This window comes from Osmia lignaria, chromosome 9, assembly GCF_051020975.1.
Source record: "Osmia lignaria lignaria isolate PbOS001 chromosome 9, iyOsmLign1, whole genome shotgun sequence".
Taxonomy (NCBI): domain Eukaryota; kingdom Metazoa; phylum Arthropoda; class Insecta; order Hymenoptera; family Megachilidae; genus Osmia; species Osmia lignaria.
This window is the reverse complement of record NC_135040.1, coordinates 14,942,376-14,959,578: the sequence shown is the minus strand read 5'-3', so window position 1 is coordinate 14,959,578 and position 17,203 is coordinate 14,942,376. Positions and strand designations below refer to the sequence as shown.

Here is a 17,203-nt window from a genome sequence, read left to right as displayed (position 1 = left end):
CCCGTCATTAGGTACCAGCAAAGAAGTCACGTGCTCGAGAGATTAACTATAGCACTAGCGATGATATCCAGTAAGACAATAATACACGCAGCAAGCCTGATAAATGAAAACAAATATTCTGAGATATGAATGGGTATCGAGGATAATTAATACGCTAATTGTAATCTCTGCTTGGAGCGTATCAATTATAAATTGTACTACATTGTTCCTTATCGCTAATGATCACTTACCACGGTTAAGCAGCTGGTATCAGCCCTCATGATATTCGTAATTATCGTCGAACTGCGCTACAGCATCCACAATATGTGCATTTCCGTTATATAGATACTTTGTTCGAATAGTTAAGCGGTGGATCCGTAGAATTTGGACGCGTCGAGCTGTCGCGTCCAGTATGCCACTTTCGTCTGACGAAACTCTACGCTAACGATATCTCCATGAAGCATGGTAAGGTACTCGACAGGTACAGAAGCAGTGCCATGGACATGGGTCGTACACCTACGGTTCCTTTTCGATTCGAGTCATGGTGGAGATCCCAAGGACGCTCGGCCAGCATCAACCACGCGATATTCGTACACGTACAGGGTGTCCAAGAATTGCAGTGCGCTTCAATGTTACGGAGTCTCTTGTTAAGTTCTCCGATGCTTACGAGCTATGTTTCTTACGCGATGAAGTTACTGAAAGTATACAAGGTTGAGTTTTAATTAAACTGAAACTTATTCATCTATTCTATGTTTGATGATTTCATGAAAGGTAAATGTTTTGATATTTCACAGTCGTTTGGTTTCGATCATTCTTCCCGCTAATTCATCCAGGTACAGTATCGCTGCTTATACAATTGGCATAACAATCATTCCGGTGATTTCTAAACGTAAGAACGAATCGATTAAACAGTGAAAAGAAAATGATGTTTTCAAAAGTATGTTGCTTTTAAAAAGTGCAACTGATAAACAAAGAAATATTGACAAATTTCGATACACTGTGTACATACAGTGAGTAGACACTGTTCAAAATAGAATACCTCGGTTAAAATTGGTGTAAATAACTTGAGGTTTTTTGAGAAGCTATAAAAATTAATTCACTAAAATATGTATTTTCATCGTTTTGAAAAATTACAATTTGTTGAAATCTATTCTATTTTGAACAGTGTCTACTCACTTTTCCCTTTCGCTGTACATACGCAGACTCGTATACCTGTGGGTTTACACACATTTGATCATCGATGACTAACTCACCCGGCTCAGTGGCACGAAAAGAACCTCGATAACGCTTTATGACTTCCGTTCTCTCGATGTCAGAAGGTCGTCGATCGGCAGGTGAGTATCTCAGGATGATACGCGTTAAACGAAGCATCATCTGGTCGTGAAACTCATTACGACGGTACACGTATACGGAACACTTTCTCCAAACGTGTTGCACACTTTATAGGATGTATACTTCATATTTGAATCTTGACGTATAGATACGAGAACGTCCCCTCATTTTGTGGATCGTTTCGTTTCGATCACGTGGTACGTCAAATCGGTCCGGTCGATAACGATGAATTCCTTCTTTCCCGAGCAACACTGTTCAATTATAAATTCAAATTAATTTGTAATTTCGTGCCTTTTAGATATAATAAAATTTGTACACGTAATAGTATTCGTACGCAATAAGATTCGTATTATTAAACATTGATCTTGACGTGAAATTCCTCATTATCGTGTAAACAACATTGGATACGCGTTGTATTTTCTCTGTCACGTTGTCTTTTGAGCAGATTGACGTCATCGTTGAATATTTCAATTTTGGAGCACATGTGTGCACCTGTGATTCGATCGATCCAATAATCAATTCCGTCGGTAATAATGAGATCGACTGCTCTTTTATGATTCTTCGATTTGCAAATCACCTAAACGTAATCTATTTTAATCTTTCTCACGAATTTAATATGCTTATTCATTTACTGATATTGCGAATGATTGAGAAAAAATTATACGTACATGATAAAGTTTAATATGTACAGACAAATTTTTACATTTAAACCCATCCTTACTTTTCTATGATTGCCATCTAAGTTAAGGCTTCATTTTTGCGATAGAATATACCGATATATCTTAGGAATGTTTGTGCAAACATATAACAGTTGTAATTTATGTTCACAGACTGAAATCGAAGACACTTGATTAATAAGACGAATGTTCGATGGCTTCCTAAAAACATGACATACTACCGAGTTATCTCGTGTTTACAGATAAGTACCGATAGTATCGTTCAAAGCTCGATATCTGAGTTTACCAAAATGTTGATGGTTATTTGAAATTTTAACATTGAAATTCTAGAACATTAGTTAGTTTCGTAGTACACTTAACAACAGTTGATACATGTTTCAATAGGGGAGTTTTCATAGATAAAGAAACACAAACAATATTTGTAAAAAAGGGTACAGTGCAACAATTTTATTTTTCAAATATTACGTTTATCTTCAATGTATACATGCAATACTTCATGCTACACATAACATTATGGGATACAAATAAACATAAAACCTATTTGTCAAAATGTTTGCTATTCCATATAAGATTTCTTTAACGCCTACTGTATATCTATTAGATTTTGAAATTTCCAATTTCCATCATTGGTTGCAATATTAATCTTCATAACTGTGCTGACTGAAATAACTCAAATATTTCAAAATAATATATAAGTTTGTTAAAAGAAAAAAAAAAATAGAGAGAGAGAGAATCAACAGACTAGAATTTAATGGATTGTCTAATCAGTATACATAGCACCTCATAAATATATGTTCCCACCATGAAATCATTATGTAGTTTTATGAAATGTGAGTACCAAAAATAGGCTTAAACGGAATACACTGTTCTGTTTGATTAATTGCACTTAGTCAAATGTCTGGTATTATACATCTTAAGCATACAACAAGATTTCCATCATTATGAGAACTCTTCGATATTGGACATATGGTATAAAATTGTAAACTATTGTAACTAGTGGTGAAAATCTCAATATTTTTCATATAACTTTACGAGACACGTTTCGTTGATCACTTTCTTTAAGATAACAATATCTTCACCTATCAGTCTGCACATTATATGCAAAGCAAAACAATAAAAAATCGTTGTTTTCGAATTCGTTTCGAAATCTAACAAAATGTACGTTGAATCTTCGTTGCAACATCTACCGGGAGTTCGGCGTATGCAGCATTCCATTCATTTGGGAAATCTCGCTGAGCGGATTTGCTAAATTCCATAACAAAATTCTTTGCCTCTGTGTAAAAAAATATAAACGTACAGTTTAATTACATGTCACGGTAATATCTTAATAGTTAAATGATAAAAAAAGTATTATGTAACGTACCATCATCGGTAGCTCTATCCTCGTGTAACACGCTAATAGCTACCTTCAGTAATACTTGCATATGAGGTTGTAAGATAGAATGACCGGCTTGATACAATGTTAGTATGCTTCTAAACACTGCCTTGTTCTCTTCAAAATCTTCTTTTAACGGTAACTGATTAACAAAAACTGGGAATACTTGATCAAGAGGCAAATTAGAATAGTTAGCGATGATAAGTCGTGCAATTGCACCGACTACATTATCACGAGCTCCTGCGTGAGATTCCTTAGCAATCGCACCTGATAAAACTTGTAAAATATCAGGGTAATGTCTATCAAATTATTATTAAGGAAGAAAAGTTTAAATTTTCATCAAAGCTTGGAATAAGATATTAGAAGGATACGAATAAACTGCATCTTTTCCATGTAATGCAAGTTCACCAATTCCATAGATCGCATTATTACGAACTTCAGCACTTGGGTCATCTGTAAGCCTCAAAAATATAGGAAGCAACTGAGGTATGAATGCGGCTACCGTATGTTTAAGCCCTGAGAAACATTCTGAAATTGTACCAACTGCAAAAGATCTTTGGGCTTCAGATTTATTTTTTTTCTGAAAATATTAGCTAGTTTTCAAAATGTAAATATAATATCAGGAAAAATGTAACTATGATTAAATAGAATCGTACCAATCTTTCTAAAAGCATCGGCAGGACAGTTTGGAAATAAAGTGCAAAATCTTCTGGAGGGATTATTTTTCCGAAATTAGATAGCACATCACCGGCACATTCAATTAGTAATTCATCTTGCTCAGCTTCAGTGTCAACATCTTCTGCTTCCTCCTGATCTTGACATTCCGTCTTACCTATCATAAATCACATTCTAGCTAATTATTATTAAAATATGAAAAATAATTCTGGGCTACATATTTACCTGACATTACGTCTGTAACACAATTCATAATAGCATCTTTATGACCTTCTCCAACAAGAACATCTGATTTTATTTCTTTCAAAAGCTCTGTGTAAGCATCTAAACCGCTAATAGCTACTGTTCGTTCGTCGCCTAATCTTATTAATTCCGACAGTTTTGGAATAAATACAGAGAGAGCTTTCAATAAAGCCTCTTTTCCTTCGTTAGTATTAATTTTTGAGAAATTAATGCAAAATTGTAGAATAGCATCGATCACAGCTTTGCGAATATCTTCTTGTGGATAATTAATTAATTTGAATGTTTCTTCAAAAGATTTTTCAAGATACGGCAGAAATGCTTCCTCTGTATGCTCTGCGATTTCTTTCAACGCTAAAATTGCTTCTTCTTTTTCTTCGATGTATGCATTCTCAACACTATAACCCGCGACATCGTCGTCATCGTCGTCATCTTCATTATCTGTGTTTTCAATATCTTCTTCGTCATTTTCATTTTCATTTTCACTAAGATCTTCATAAACGGGAAAAGCAGAGGTTTCATCCTCTTTGAAGTGAGGCTACCAAAAACAGAATAATATATTTCTGCACGTGTTTCCCATTCCAGTATTCATTATCATTATACAAGTTACTTACTACTATGCCTTCTGAACTTTGTATGCTTGTTATCATGTAGTCAACGATTTCTGGAAGAGCAGCTGCAATTTCCTTTTTCATTATAGTACTAATCGAAGCAAACAATCCGTAAATAGACTTTTTCAAATCTGGATCTTCGGTTTCTTTCAATAATTTCATTCCAAAATTAAGAGACCTACCAGCCAAAGGTGCAAAATTTTTATCACCTATCGTTCTTGCAATTACACCAAGAGTATCTACAATTGTAATCAACCATTAACATAATTACTATACGTTATGTTGATTAGATAAAATATCAAACACACGAACCAACTGCTTGTACTTGAAGACACATGGTTTCTTCTGACTGTTTCTCCGAAAGATAACTATCAAGAATGGAAACAATTCTTTCAAAGTATGGCAACATGTTCTCTTTACTTGCCATGGCAGCTGAACCTATAGCGCTTAAAGAAAGTTCTCTAACATGAACAGGAGTATCTGCACTTAGAATTTCAAAAAGTCTTTCCATCAAAGTTGGTAAATATGGCAGAAGACTTTCATTCAAGTTTTCACAGAACATTTCCAGCGCATAAAACATACGATCAACCGAAGGCGGCTCTTTCTTTTCTTGCTTAATATGAGCGCATATTTGACCAAGATATTCGAATAACACCGGTAATAATTCAGATGAATATTGGGAAATGTCAGGTTGTAAATGTTCAGAAAACTGTCCAAGAGCAAACAGTGCAGCATTGCGTACCACGGGAATGGAATCGGTAATTCCCTGACAGGTGCAACGCAAGAAAGATTCAAGATATTTAGTACGGATATATTCTGAACAACCCTCTGCTAACACTGCCATCGCTAAATATGATGCTTTCTTTGCATATACATCTGTACCTTGAAGACTAGGTTCAATGTAATGCAACTGTAAGAGCAATTTCATATAAATTAATTTCGTACGCTATGAAAGATTGCTGAAAATATTTCAAATCATACCAATTGAGGAATTAATTTCTCTGGCGGTAAATTAAGTGCAAGTAGATCTAAAGTTTGGGTAGCACAAGTTACAGGTGTATTATCTTCGTTATCACCGCTAAAATAAATTTCATAATTATCATCCTCGGGTCGTGTAGACATAAGATTGAACAAGAGATCTATAAGGTCATATTAAAGAATTAATTTTTTGTAAGTAAGGCTGTTTATAATATTATTATACCTTACCTATAATGGGTTCAACTAGTTTGTGTTTGATTATGGCTTTCTTTTTTGTCCTAGCCAACCAGCCAATAAAGCTAACTGCTTTAACTCTAAGAGCATCGTCTAATGATTTATTACTAGCAATAGCAAGGCACATACTGACAAGAGGTTTGACATGAGGTGCTATTACAGACACTGCATTCTCACACAGTTCATCTAATAGCTCAAAGCATTCGATTGCTTTATCTTCGTTAGTAGCGGTAAGCGATTGAATTGTAGTCATTACTCGAGGCATCATTTGATGATAAGCATTTACCATCTGTAAAAATAATGCATTATTAAATACAGTTAATATCTTTTGTTACTTTATTAACAATTATCTATGACCTACCATTTGATCACCTTCAACCAAAGGAACAAGGTTCTGCATTATTTTTAAAACATAATACGCTACAGGATTTCCCAAATCTTGTAAACTATTTAATGTTTGTGCCAAAAGAACTGCAAGAGAACCAACATGAGTAAGATACGCATCGGGTGCAATTTCTGTCATAATTGACAAAGTATAGGTTCCCAACTGTAACAACATGATATTTTATATGAAACTTCTTGGAAATTTTACAAAATATGTTAGAGTCTTTATACCTCTTTATCATTTAAATTTTCACTAGTAACTAGCTGTTGCACAAACTGTAACACCTCTGGCCATCCATTAGTAGGCAATTCATGTTTTACAATTACACCAATTAATTGTGCAATTGCATTCTTTACAAATTTTTCTTGCTCATTTACTAATGCCTAAAAGACAACAGAAGCTGAATATATTATTAACAAAATATAATCCCTAAAATTATATTTTCTTACTTGTAAAATTACTGATTTAAATTCAGTACGTATATGTTGTGGTAATTTTAACCAGTGTTTTCCTTTTCCATAGCGTTTTCTAAGTAATACAGCAGCGTACTGTCGTATCTAAACATACATCATCTTTTATTATAAAAATTGATAATGAAAGCAACATGTTCATATAGTAAAAGTGAAATACCTGAGAATTTGTTGAAGTAACAATAAGTTGACATAATGCTGGTGTACTCTCTGGTTTTTTAAAAGCTTCTCTAAGCTCTGTTGTTCCCTATAAACATTTTATCAATACTATATGTTAAAAGTAAAATATAAAAATCTTTGTCAACAGGACCTTGAAGACACACTTGTATGTTCAGCCTTTTTTAATATTAGAAAGGATTACATGGCATGCATATTAAAACATCAAAGGTATGAACAGCAAAGAAAGGAAGACAGGAAATAGAATATTTTATTCGTTTCAAGTATACAAGGTACATGAAAGAAAAAGCATCTTCTGGTAAAGTTAATAATGTTGATTAAATAAAATAACTGATTTAATTTGAAGTGGTTATCAACAGGAGCAGACACGTGTTTTGAATGTCACAAAATTTCTTTCTATTATTGAGTGTCATTCCTCTAGCTATACCTGTTGTATTGTTGCGTTATCGGCTACGAGTAACTTCAATAATATTTCCTCCATTATTGCTGTAATATTGATAATAAAATATGAATTTCGCAGTACTTTAGAGCAAAATAGCCGGCTGTCTACTACCGCTTTTCTGACCTGTTGGTGACGTCCTATAGTTGGTCAAAGCGCATGTGTAATATTGCGTGTATCAACTGCAAAGAAAATTTCTTCAAACCAACTAAAATTACCATAAATTAGATTGGATATTGTAAAGAAGAACACGTTGTAAAGTAAGTTAAGTCCACTATCTTTCAAAGATAAATGTTTCACCAGCCTGAAGGATTTCTTTCCACTTAAACATCAAATCGTCATAAAGATCAGAAAATTTTGCGCCCTACTGTACAGTTAAAGGTTTACATCCTCTTCAAGTTTATAATTAGTGAAATCCTATAACAATCAGAAAGAATATTGTATTATTCTAAAGTAATTAATTTAATAAGCTGAAAACATTGTGCAAGCATTATTTTTATAGGATTTTTACTTTATGTAACTGCGCGCTACAAAATGGTATCAATGGCGATATCCATTGTTCTTTGTTTCACCGCTAGATGATGTTAGTAGTTAGTATTTTCAGTGCGCGCTTTCTGATAACGTATCAAAGGTATTTCTTTTTATTTTTACTATTTTATAACTACTAAATATAAGGTATCGTTTCTATTTGAAGCATATTTTTCATGCAGATCATCTCACGAGTTACAGTAAGTCGAAAAACTCAATCATTGCAAGAGAAGTAAGCAAAATTCAATTTCATCAGTTTCGATGGTGCCCATGAAATGTAATTTGTTGAATTACCTATTTTAATATTCTCACAAAACTGTAATGCCTTTATTCGAATTATATTTTGATTGCAGGAAGCTCTGCTGGCGTCAACGAAGCGCAAAACATTTATTTTAAGAAAACAGGCAATTTTCTTTTGCTTTCGACTGTCCTTCGCCACTAGATGGTGGTGGTAACGCCATTTTAAAAAGTTCAGTTACAAAAGGGCGGTAGTTTACTAATTCAAGTAATAGATGTACGAGTAAGTAATTTTGAAATTTTAGATGTAGATTATTAATACGAATGTTTAATAATTCTGTTGTAGATTGGAAACTCCATTTGTCGATGAAGAGATCATCAATGTTGAAAGAATATTTAACATATATCTGTTAATATCGGTAATAATGAATTTTTTTTTTCTTTTCTTGTCTGTATAGTATGAGTTGCGAACCGTTTGTCCTGATTTCGTCTAGCACATCGCATCGTACAGTTTATTATTTTAGAGTGAACCCCTTCCTCCTGTGCCTACCTCTCTTTTTACTCCTTGTTCACCCTTCTTTCGTATCGTACCCTCTCTGTTGCTTCCTCCGTTTTTGTAAATGCTCCAATACGGGCGCGCTCTGAGATAATGCAGTCTCTTGAATTCCTAGGATTACTATTTTAAAATTTCACGGTAAAAAGCTATAAACAATCATTAGATTTATATTGTTTTTCAACGACAGTAAGCAACACAGCTGCAGTTTAACGTTTAACAAATTTTTCTTTATTTCAGGTAAATATCAAGAATATATACTACATAACATATTAAAAAATAGAAGATGCTTCGCTTGTTGAAGCAACATATATCACGTTCGGTGGAAAAGTATCGCAGAAATATGAACTTGAAAAAGCACAGCTAGAAGACAGCAAGATGACCTGTCAGCGGCCTCGTTGAGCGACTCCTCTTGCACCTCGTGCATGTTCGTCGTCCGATTTACATACTTGCATTCCAGACGACGAGAAAGAGGAATAGCTTTCTTTTTTTTTTTTCGTACCAATTTAGTATCCGGTTCACGCGATAGTACTACAGAAGTGAACAAATATTTTCAAAGTTTTTACACTTTACTATAAGAATTAAAGTAGAAACACACGACAGAGAAAATTCAATCGCGTTTCTCACGACGAACAGATTCAGATTCACAGGCAAGGATGAATCTTATTGCGAGAAAAATCTTAATGAGAAATTAATGTCGGTTATGAATCTGTTTCGTGTAAGCCGACACCACGTGCGATCTACCATCTTGCATAGCGAGAGTTCTCTAATTTATTACATAAGCAATCTCCTTTGCCTCTTAATTCTCTAAGACGATTCAAGGGAATAACCGATAGATGGTTAAATCGATGAAACAAAGGGTCATTTATCTCTCAAAATGACGATGCTGCAAAACTTGTAGCTGTAATCATAGTCAAGTATATTAACAGGATATATTTTATAGTGACCGTAGATACAATGAGTACATTGTAATCGTGTTGACTATACATTTTTATATAAACATAGATTCGCCAGAGAAAATGAGAAAGAGCTAAAGAGAGTTTAGCCTGATTCATCGCTGAATTTCCTAAACGCGTTCTTTATCCCTTTTCCTTGACCACGATAATGATATTGTCACCAAACTATTTTCGGACATGACAGGCTGGATAATCGGATCACGTTTCCGCGAAGAGGTGCAAGCACGTGATTTTATGGTAACATCTCCAAAAGAGCCGGCACTATTTGAACACGTGACAGAAGGAACCTCCAGGGAAACTCCATATTACTCAAATAAGTGTATCTTTGCTACCCAAAAGGAAGGCTCCGAGACGTGTTCGTCATTTTTATGGCCGGGACAGGCAACAAGCTGTTCCAATAGAAATTCGTTCGGCATTACTATAGCAGCAAGTTACTATCTTCTTTATAGCCTCCTGTGAAGGATCTCGAGGCACTGGCTGGTTCCTCTTTAACTTCTCTGGAAAAAGAAATCTTGTTTTCTCTGTTCAGGAAGAGAAAATAATGAAATTACCAAAAATGTACATCAGTAGGTTTCTGTAAACCTGTATCATTAAATTAAAAAATCATTGAAATTGTAAAGAGTCGAAAGAATTTTATTGTAGGTAAGGAATGATTGAAGCTACGGAGAAGAAGATCTTAAGTGACAGAAGCGAATAATACGAGCTAGCGAAAAGCATAAATCATATTCCGCGGGACGACGCTTCAAACTGTCTGACAAACCAGAGGTGTTCTCAGAATTCGCTTGTGGACGAGAAGCAGGGGACTAGGAAAGAGCTTGCCATTATCAACAAAAAAGAACAATTCTTTATCGTAACCGCAAAACTAACGTCACCTTGTTAATATTTACTCCATTCGGCTTGATACATGCATACGACAATCGTAGACTCTCTAATTCGATTCGCAATGAAGAGCTTAAATTAACAATATTTTTATTCGTAGCTATATAAATATAAATAGGAGCTCAATGTGCGCGATCATCGAAGCGGCTGGCTGAAAAGAAATGGTTTTCTTTAGCAAGGCTTGCGAGGTGTACAACGCTTTCGATGATTCTCGAGCACGCAATGCCATTTTCTTTCTTTTCTTTTTTCTTTACAACTTGTACATACTTGGTCTCTCGGACAGCAGAGTCTATTTAACGTTTGCTCATCGCAATTGTTTCAAAGTTTCATCGACACTACGTTTACAAATTGTAACACGTTACACTTTGTTTCAGGTCGTTTCACATACTGTACTTGATCTGATCGTAATACATCGTCGTCGGTGGTGTGGTAGTCGTGTGATGAATGTTCGAAGAAACTGTACCGGGTATGTTTGATATACTCAATCCACCGATGTTGCTCAAGTTGAGAGAGCTTAGAGAGCTTAACGAGCTCAAGGTAACCGATCCAGCCGGATGACCAAAGTAGGACGGTTTACGGTCGATCAGTCCACCCCCGGAACTGTTCGAATTCGAATTCGGACACTGCATCTTTATCCCTGGAACACAAGAAGAAGCACGAAATCTTTTTGTCTCCTCGAACGTTCGTATACGAGAAACAGACAAAAAATAATTACGGTAGTAAGTAGTTTGGTAAAGCAGCATGTAAGTGCTTAACGAGTGAATTTTGGAAAAAATTTCAATGGTCGAGACCACACGTGATGCGACCAAGAGAGAAAGAAGGGAAAAAGTCAAAGATCTCACGATACGAAATCAGTCCTTGTATAGGTACGATAAATCTGAACCTCCGGCAGCTCTCGAGTAGTTCTTCCTCAAGTGCACACTTCACTCGTGTCTCGACTGTCGTCTTTGTCTTTCTATTCCCTTCTTTTTCTTCTTCGTTTTCTCTTTACAACGTCTTGTCTTCTGTTCACAGAATCCACGTTCGCAATAAGGGAAGGAAGGGGAGGAATTTTCCATTTTTCCATAGAAAGTCTATTTTGCTCGGTACTGTACCTTCAAGATCAACGACGTAACACGATTTTAAAAGCAACGAGCGTCTCAATGGCAATTGGAGTCCGGTTTAATTCCAGATCGAAGGCAAGTGTAACGAGGGTTTTAAAACGGCGTCGTGTGTGGTCTCAATGGCAGTGCCGTCAGTCAAAATCTCTTCCCGTCTCTCCTCTCTACCCGTTCGTACGAAATCCGAAGTTTCCTGCTTGCCCGAGCAATCTGTTCTCGCGCGCAAATTTCTTACTCTCCTTTCCTCTTCCTTTCAGTCGGAGCGTAACGTCGAAATACGATGGCAGTAAAAGAGCACAGAACCGGCTTCCTCGGCGAATATCGGAGCCGGCGTTACCAACAACGATGCCGTAGTAGAGAGATCGCTCCAGAAATACATTCCAACAGCGACGGGGTAGAAGAAAAAGGAGAAAGAGGAAAACTGGGGCCAACCGAGACGTCTGCAGATTGATCTCGTTTACACTTTACTGACTGAACGCCAGGAGATGGAAGGGAGGAGAAAGGGTTGCGTGGGTGGCACGTTTATCCCTTGTCGATTCCACGATGTATCGAGGTGGAAAGAAGGAATAGATTGTACTTATAACGGGAGTGTAGGAATGGGAACGATCTGTTGATCGGAACGATGGATATACAGGCTTTCCTAACAATATTGATATAAAATTGGAAGGTCAGATTTTTTTTGAGGAAAATAAACTGGTTTCTTGATTCACGCGGTATAAATATACTCCGTAGTTTTGTTTTCAAGATATATTTTAAAAACTGATTTGCATATCGTTTGATAAAATTATCGGTTCGTTAGCAAGGGGAATCAGCGTTCGTTACTATCTATACAATATCTTGGAGATCAGTGAACTATGAAAGCGAAGTCGATCTTGCGGAGAGGTTTAATAAACGAACGGGCTAATGTTTGAGGTGGCTACGTTCGATGTACTTAGATTAAAGAACATCTTGTTTACCCCACTTGTAAATGTTTACGCGATAAGCGATTTGAGACCTCACTTTACCAGCACGCGACTACCGGTAACCGATACAAAAAACCGTGTATTTTCGTTCTTCTCGATCATTTGTTTATCACACGATCGAGCATATAGTACGCTGTTGCGTTTCATTCGATTCATTCAGAAACTAAATGAACGTAAATGAAATACCACAGATTCTTTTATGAATTCGTTATTTTGCACACGAATCGAGGTAATGAACATTTGACTTTTATAATACAATTTTACAGCAACTTGTAAAAGAGATATGTAGTGATATTTTAAGATTGCTTCGCCATGATATTTGGTACTGTGTAAGACGAAGATTTTACTGCCAATAGGAAAGGGACGTTTAACGAGCGTTTAATTGTCGTCTACTTGTTAACCACTGGTCTCCACGGTAAATTAATCCGAACGTCAAAATTTCGTGTCACGCCCTGTTACATATGTATGTTATGTTACCAGTTACGAATTATGTCTTCTCGCATGGCGCGTGACAGGGAATGTCACCGGGACTAATAGGCGCTGTCAACTCCGGTGATTTCGTGTCTGTTCGCTCCGCGAGAAGTGTACTTTCGACGGTACTGTTCAACGAAAACTGACTTTTAAATTTACTCCTCCAGGAAGTTATCACTTCCTGTGCACCTCTTCGGTAGAATCTAAATTTCGCTGTAAGGTTCATTAACGTTGAAGATACGAAAAGAATCGAAAAGCTTTAAAACCCCGTACATTTCAATGTGCCTAGTAATTGTGTGAATGTAAAACGTGTCGAGACATTTTTTGAACGAATAGCCTACAGTTTTACGGTGCCCGGCCCGGCGCCCATACGGTCGTAAACTGTCTGCGATTTTCCACATGGCCACCTCTGACTGTTATGAATTGTCATTGTTGTCTTCGACTCCGGGATCTCGTGTTAACCTCGTGATGTCTGGTTATTTTTTCTTTGAAAAGGTGAATCGTCTACGATATTCTCAATCTCGATCCCGAGAGGGCCGCGAAAAGTGTTTTCCGTGTGGTCGTCGCGATTATCTTTGTTTCTAATTATTATTACGATATAAGTTAATTGCAATATTCAGAGAAAATTAAATTATCCACTCACCGTTATCCGTTACAGGTGTCTGACAACCGCTGTGCGGTGAGCTGACGTTTCCAACAGGACTACTGTTCCCAGTCTGCTCCGGAATTCCTTGCATGGCGACGTTTACATTGTTCCCGGTATTGTTCACGCCAGCAAGCCCGTAGCCGACGTAATAATCCTGTCCGGTTGCTTGAGTAGTCGGTACCGGATTAGACGGGCACTTGTAAGTCATCATAGTATCGTTCTCTTTGTAAACAGAGTCCGCATGATGTTGATGATCCTTTACAGAGAATCCTTCCGTGGCCGCCTTGTAGGCGAGTTGATCCTGATTCCTGGACGCGTATCCTGGCTCGCTCTTGAACGCCACGATCTCACCGTTTCTGTAGACCGACGGTTCCCCAGTCTTGTAAGTGACTTCCGTCGTCTTGTAAGTTACCTCCGCAATGGGTGGGGTCTTGTACGTTGCCTCGGGGTAGGCCCAATCGGCTGACACCGGTGCTCCAGGCGCGTACATCGCGTACTCCTGGTAATTCTGATACTGATTCTGGTAACCATTCGCGTACTCCATGCTTCCAGGTGTTAGATTCTCGTAACCGGACGGCTGAACGCCGACCGGACCACTTCCGGCGAAGTATTGAGGATACTGTGGCTTCAGAGCTTGACATTTGCGACGGAAGCCTCGTGGCCGTCGACGGAAACTTCCCTCTTCGAACATGTACTCCGTCGAAGGATCGATCGTCCAATAGTGACCCTTCCCTGGTCTGCCCAAACCTTTGGGCAGTTTAATGAAACACTCGTTCAAGCTTAAATTATGTCGCACCGAATTCTTCCAGCCTTGATAAGCGCCACGGAAGAAGGGGAAGTGTTGTTGCAGGAACGAGTATATTTCCGAGAGGGTTAATCTCTTTCCAGGACTAGACTGAATCGCCATTACGATCAACGCTATGTACGAGTAGGGTGGTTTCTCCTGGCGACGCGCACCTGGCTTCCTTGGTAATTCTGTGCTGGATGGATTGCACATCAGTGGGTCCAAACTTTGTTCTTGGTTCGAGTTGCTGGTCATCGACAAGCTCGTTCGTGGAACCACCGAGTTGGAGTTGGCATGGGCGACGGTGGATTGATCCTGGAGATGCAGACTCGTCTCCGATTCGTTTTTCATGGCGACGCTGGTTCCGCGAGGTGTCGACGGCACTATCACTGTCTGATCCATCAAGTCCCTGGTCAGTCGTCACACGGTGGTAAACATTCTAAAAACGTTCACTTCACCGACCCTCGAACACGAGGCTAATGTCACTAATTATTATCACCGCACCGTTAGATTTAGAGTAACAGTATCTACGATATCCTTATTTCAGATCAAACGAATTTGATCCTCAGGATCTCGTTGCTAGCATCGAGCACTGGACACTTCTTAACAATCCACCAGTTCACGGTATATTTACTATTTATGTTTGCCACGGCGTAGAGCGATTCGCGTGGCAGCCACGCGTTTAACTCGGTAATCACAATAAGAAGGAAGAGGAGAGAGGTCGTTATTTACGTGTGGTCGATGTAAATTGTTTGCACGGTGCCGCACGGTGGGGTCAATTATTTAGACTTGCCACTTGGCAGACGTTTCGCTGATGCGCCGCTAAGTGTTTTCGGATGACTGGACCCGGAGATCAACTTCGGACCTGGTGGAAGCTTGGTACGACGCGATGACGCGAGACACGCCGTCACGACCCCAGCTTCGTCCCTGGTGGGCGTAACCAGCGAGGGTGATGTATCTTGGCTCTCTATTGGTTGCTGCTTAGAGTTCAGCATTGAAGCTCGTGGCCGCAACCAATAGCAGATGTCTACAATTTTACAGTGTCACGCCTGATGACATTAAGCTTTAGGTATTGAGAATGATTATCAGACTCGCTGATCACTTTGTAATTGATAATGATTACATAAGCCTCTTAGATTTCTTTATTGCAGAAAAATGTTGCGGATGGTTATTGGATTGTTTTCTGATTGTCAGTGATGGAGACTGTTGTCTGAGGCTTCGATATTATTAGAAGAACGAGGAGGGTTTTTATTTATTAGATGACTATTATAATTAATTGAATTAGGTACACTATTGATCAAATTTTGAATGTTAAGTATTCTACTTTACACTCTATTTAATTCTAATTTTATCCTTTGGATAAATTATTTTGAAACAATAGAAATTTGTTTAAAAAATTGTGGGAAATTAAATCAACAATTCAAAAGTAAATTCTATTCACTTTAGTACTCTATTCTTAATGTTGCCTCTAAAAATGATCGCTAACAAGTAACGAATTTAACAATTTCAGAACACAGCGATTCCAGACGGTTGGAAAAATCTCCATGAAACGATTGGTCCACCTGTTGGCCAACGAAGCGGCAGACTCATGCTCCGCCCGCGCATAGAACCGCCCTCCATCATCCGCTTCGATCTTCTCTTCGAATCGCTGCATCATCGGTTTATCCTGAAATCAGTGTCGATTATCTAGAAATTTAGCCAGTGATGTCAGTTTCCGACTGAACCGACTCGTCATTACGAATCATCGATTCGTGCAACACAAAATGTCGATTCTCCACCATTATCCCTCTTTGCAATATTTAAAACCTTAATGATGTAACAAGGAATTGCATAAATTTTCAAATATCCGATTATAGCAGCAGGTATGTTTAATTTAAAATTTTGGTACACTGCTTCAGTTCCCCTAATTTAAAGAACGGCAACAGTGCCCTATATTATTCTTTCGGTTCTATGAACTTTCATTTCTTATCGTACAGTATTTCGTCACCACCTTGGCTAGATTACAACGATCCGGCTGTCAATTAACTCGTTGATCGGAGCCGATCGAAGCGAAATGTTTATTCGTCAAAGCACGTGACGAGGTGTCGAGTAACTGGTCCTGAAAGAAAGGAAGCGATCAAGGCTTATCATGAATTACGGCCCTCTACTTGAGTTTCCGGTCGGGATTTCGCTGCATCGAACACGTAGTCAAAAATGTTCGCATGAAATAAACGAATTCATTTCATTGTTAATGGATTATTATATAGATACTTATCAAAATTGTTTACGTCTAACTTTTTCAGTGAAAGGTTTTAAATGAAATGTTATTAGAAACGGCTTTCAGCAGATTATAACTAAAATTCATTTGCACTTGTGCTTAATATAAACTTTGCTTTTGGCGATAGATAAAATGAAGCAAGCCTTGTAATTTCAAAATGGCTAATTTTGTTAGGTTTCCCAGGAGTTTTTTATTTAACGCATATTGTAGAACAATTCCTGATAATTTAGGTTTCAAGGAAAGCAGAAATTCAGTGAC

The 17,203-nt window shown here is 37.6% G+C and overlaps 2 protein-coding genes and 2 long non-coding RNA genes across 6 annotated transcripts; 2 read left to right on the top strand and 2 right to left on the bottom strand.

Annotated features, from left to right (window-relative positions):
• Positions 1-1,207: 1,207 nt before the first annotated feature.
• On the top strand, positions 1,208-6,285 carry LOC117602562 (uncharacterized). 2 transcript variants are annotated; one of them, XR_004580983.2, is made up of 3 exons: positions 1,208-1,313; positions 2,142-6,059; positions 6,150-6,285. It is a non-coding gene; the product is annotated as an uncharacterized LOC117602562 (long non-coding RNA). The 2 variants fall into 2 exon arrangements; XR_004580979.2 differs by lacking the exon at positions 1,208-1,313 and adding an exon at positions 1,754-1,894.
• LOC143305648 (importin-4) lies at positions 2,697-7,838 on the bottom strand. 2 transcript variants are annotated; one of them, XM_076689992.1, is made up of 15 exons: positions 7,699-7,838; positions 7,561-7,619; positions 7,117-7,203; positions 6,936-7,043; positions 6,717-6,869; positions 6,463-6,648; positions 6,096-6,390; positions 5,871-6,028; positions 5,202-5,799; positions 4,893-5,128; positions 4,264-4,816; positions 4,020-4,195; positions 3,735-3,943; positions 3,352-3,662; positions 2,697-3,261 (listed from the first exon to the last, which is right to left on the bottom strand). In XM_076689992.1, exons 2-15 carry the CDS (start codon positions 7,612-7,614, stop codon positions 3,137-3,139), a joined length of 3,249 nt encoding a protein of 1,082 aa, XP_076546107.1. In that variant the 5' UTR covers positions 7,615-7,619; positions 7,699-7,838; the 3' UTR covers positions 2,697-3,136. The 2 variants fall into 2 exon arrangements, with proteins under 2 accessions (XP_076546107.1, XP_076546106.1); XM_076689991.1 differs by lacking the exon at positions 7,699-7,838 and having other exon boundaries at positions 7,561-7,695.
• LOC117602545 (uncharacterized) lies at positions 7,253-16,889 on the top strand. Its single transcript, XR_013062689.1, has 16 exons — positions 7,253-7,405; positions 7,493-7,832; positions 8,075-8,203; positions 8,283-8,377; positions 8,454-8,620; positions 8,684-8,756; positions 9,131-10,412; positions 10,489-11,444; positions 11,740-11,903; positions 12,083-12,492; positions 13,917-14,103; positions 14,169-14,286; positions 14,457-15,100; positions 15,236-15,637; positions 16,199-16,550; positions 16,665-16,889. It is a non-coding gene; the product is annotated as an uncharacterized LOC117602545 (long non-coding RNA).
• LOC117602386 (uncharacterized) lies at positions 11,106-15,090 on the bottom strand. Its single transcript, XM_076689994.1, has 2 exons — positions 13,902-15,090; positions 11,106-11,362 (listed from the first exon to the last, which is right to left on the bottom strand). Exons 1-2 carry the CDS (start codon positions 15,088-15,090, stop codon positions 11,106-11,108), a joined length of 1,446 nt encoding a protein of 481 aa, XP_076546109.1.
• Positions 16,890-17,203: the final 314 nt, after the last annotated feature.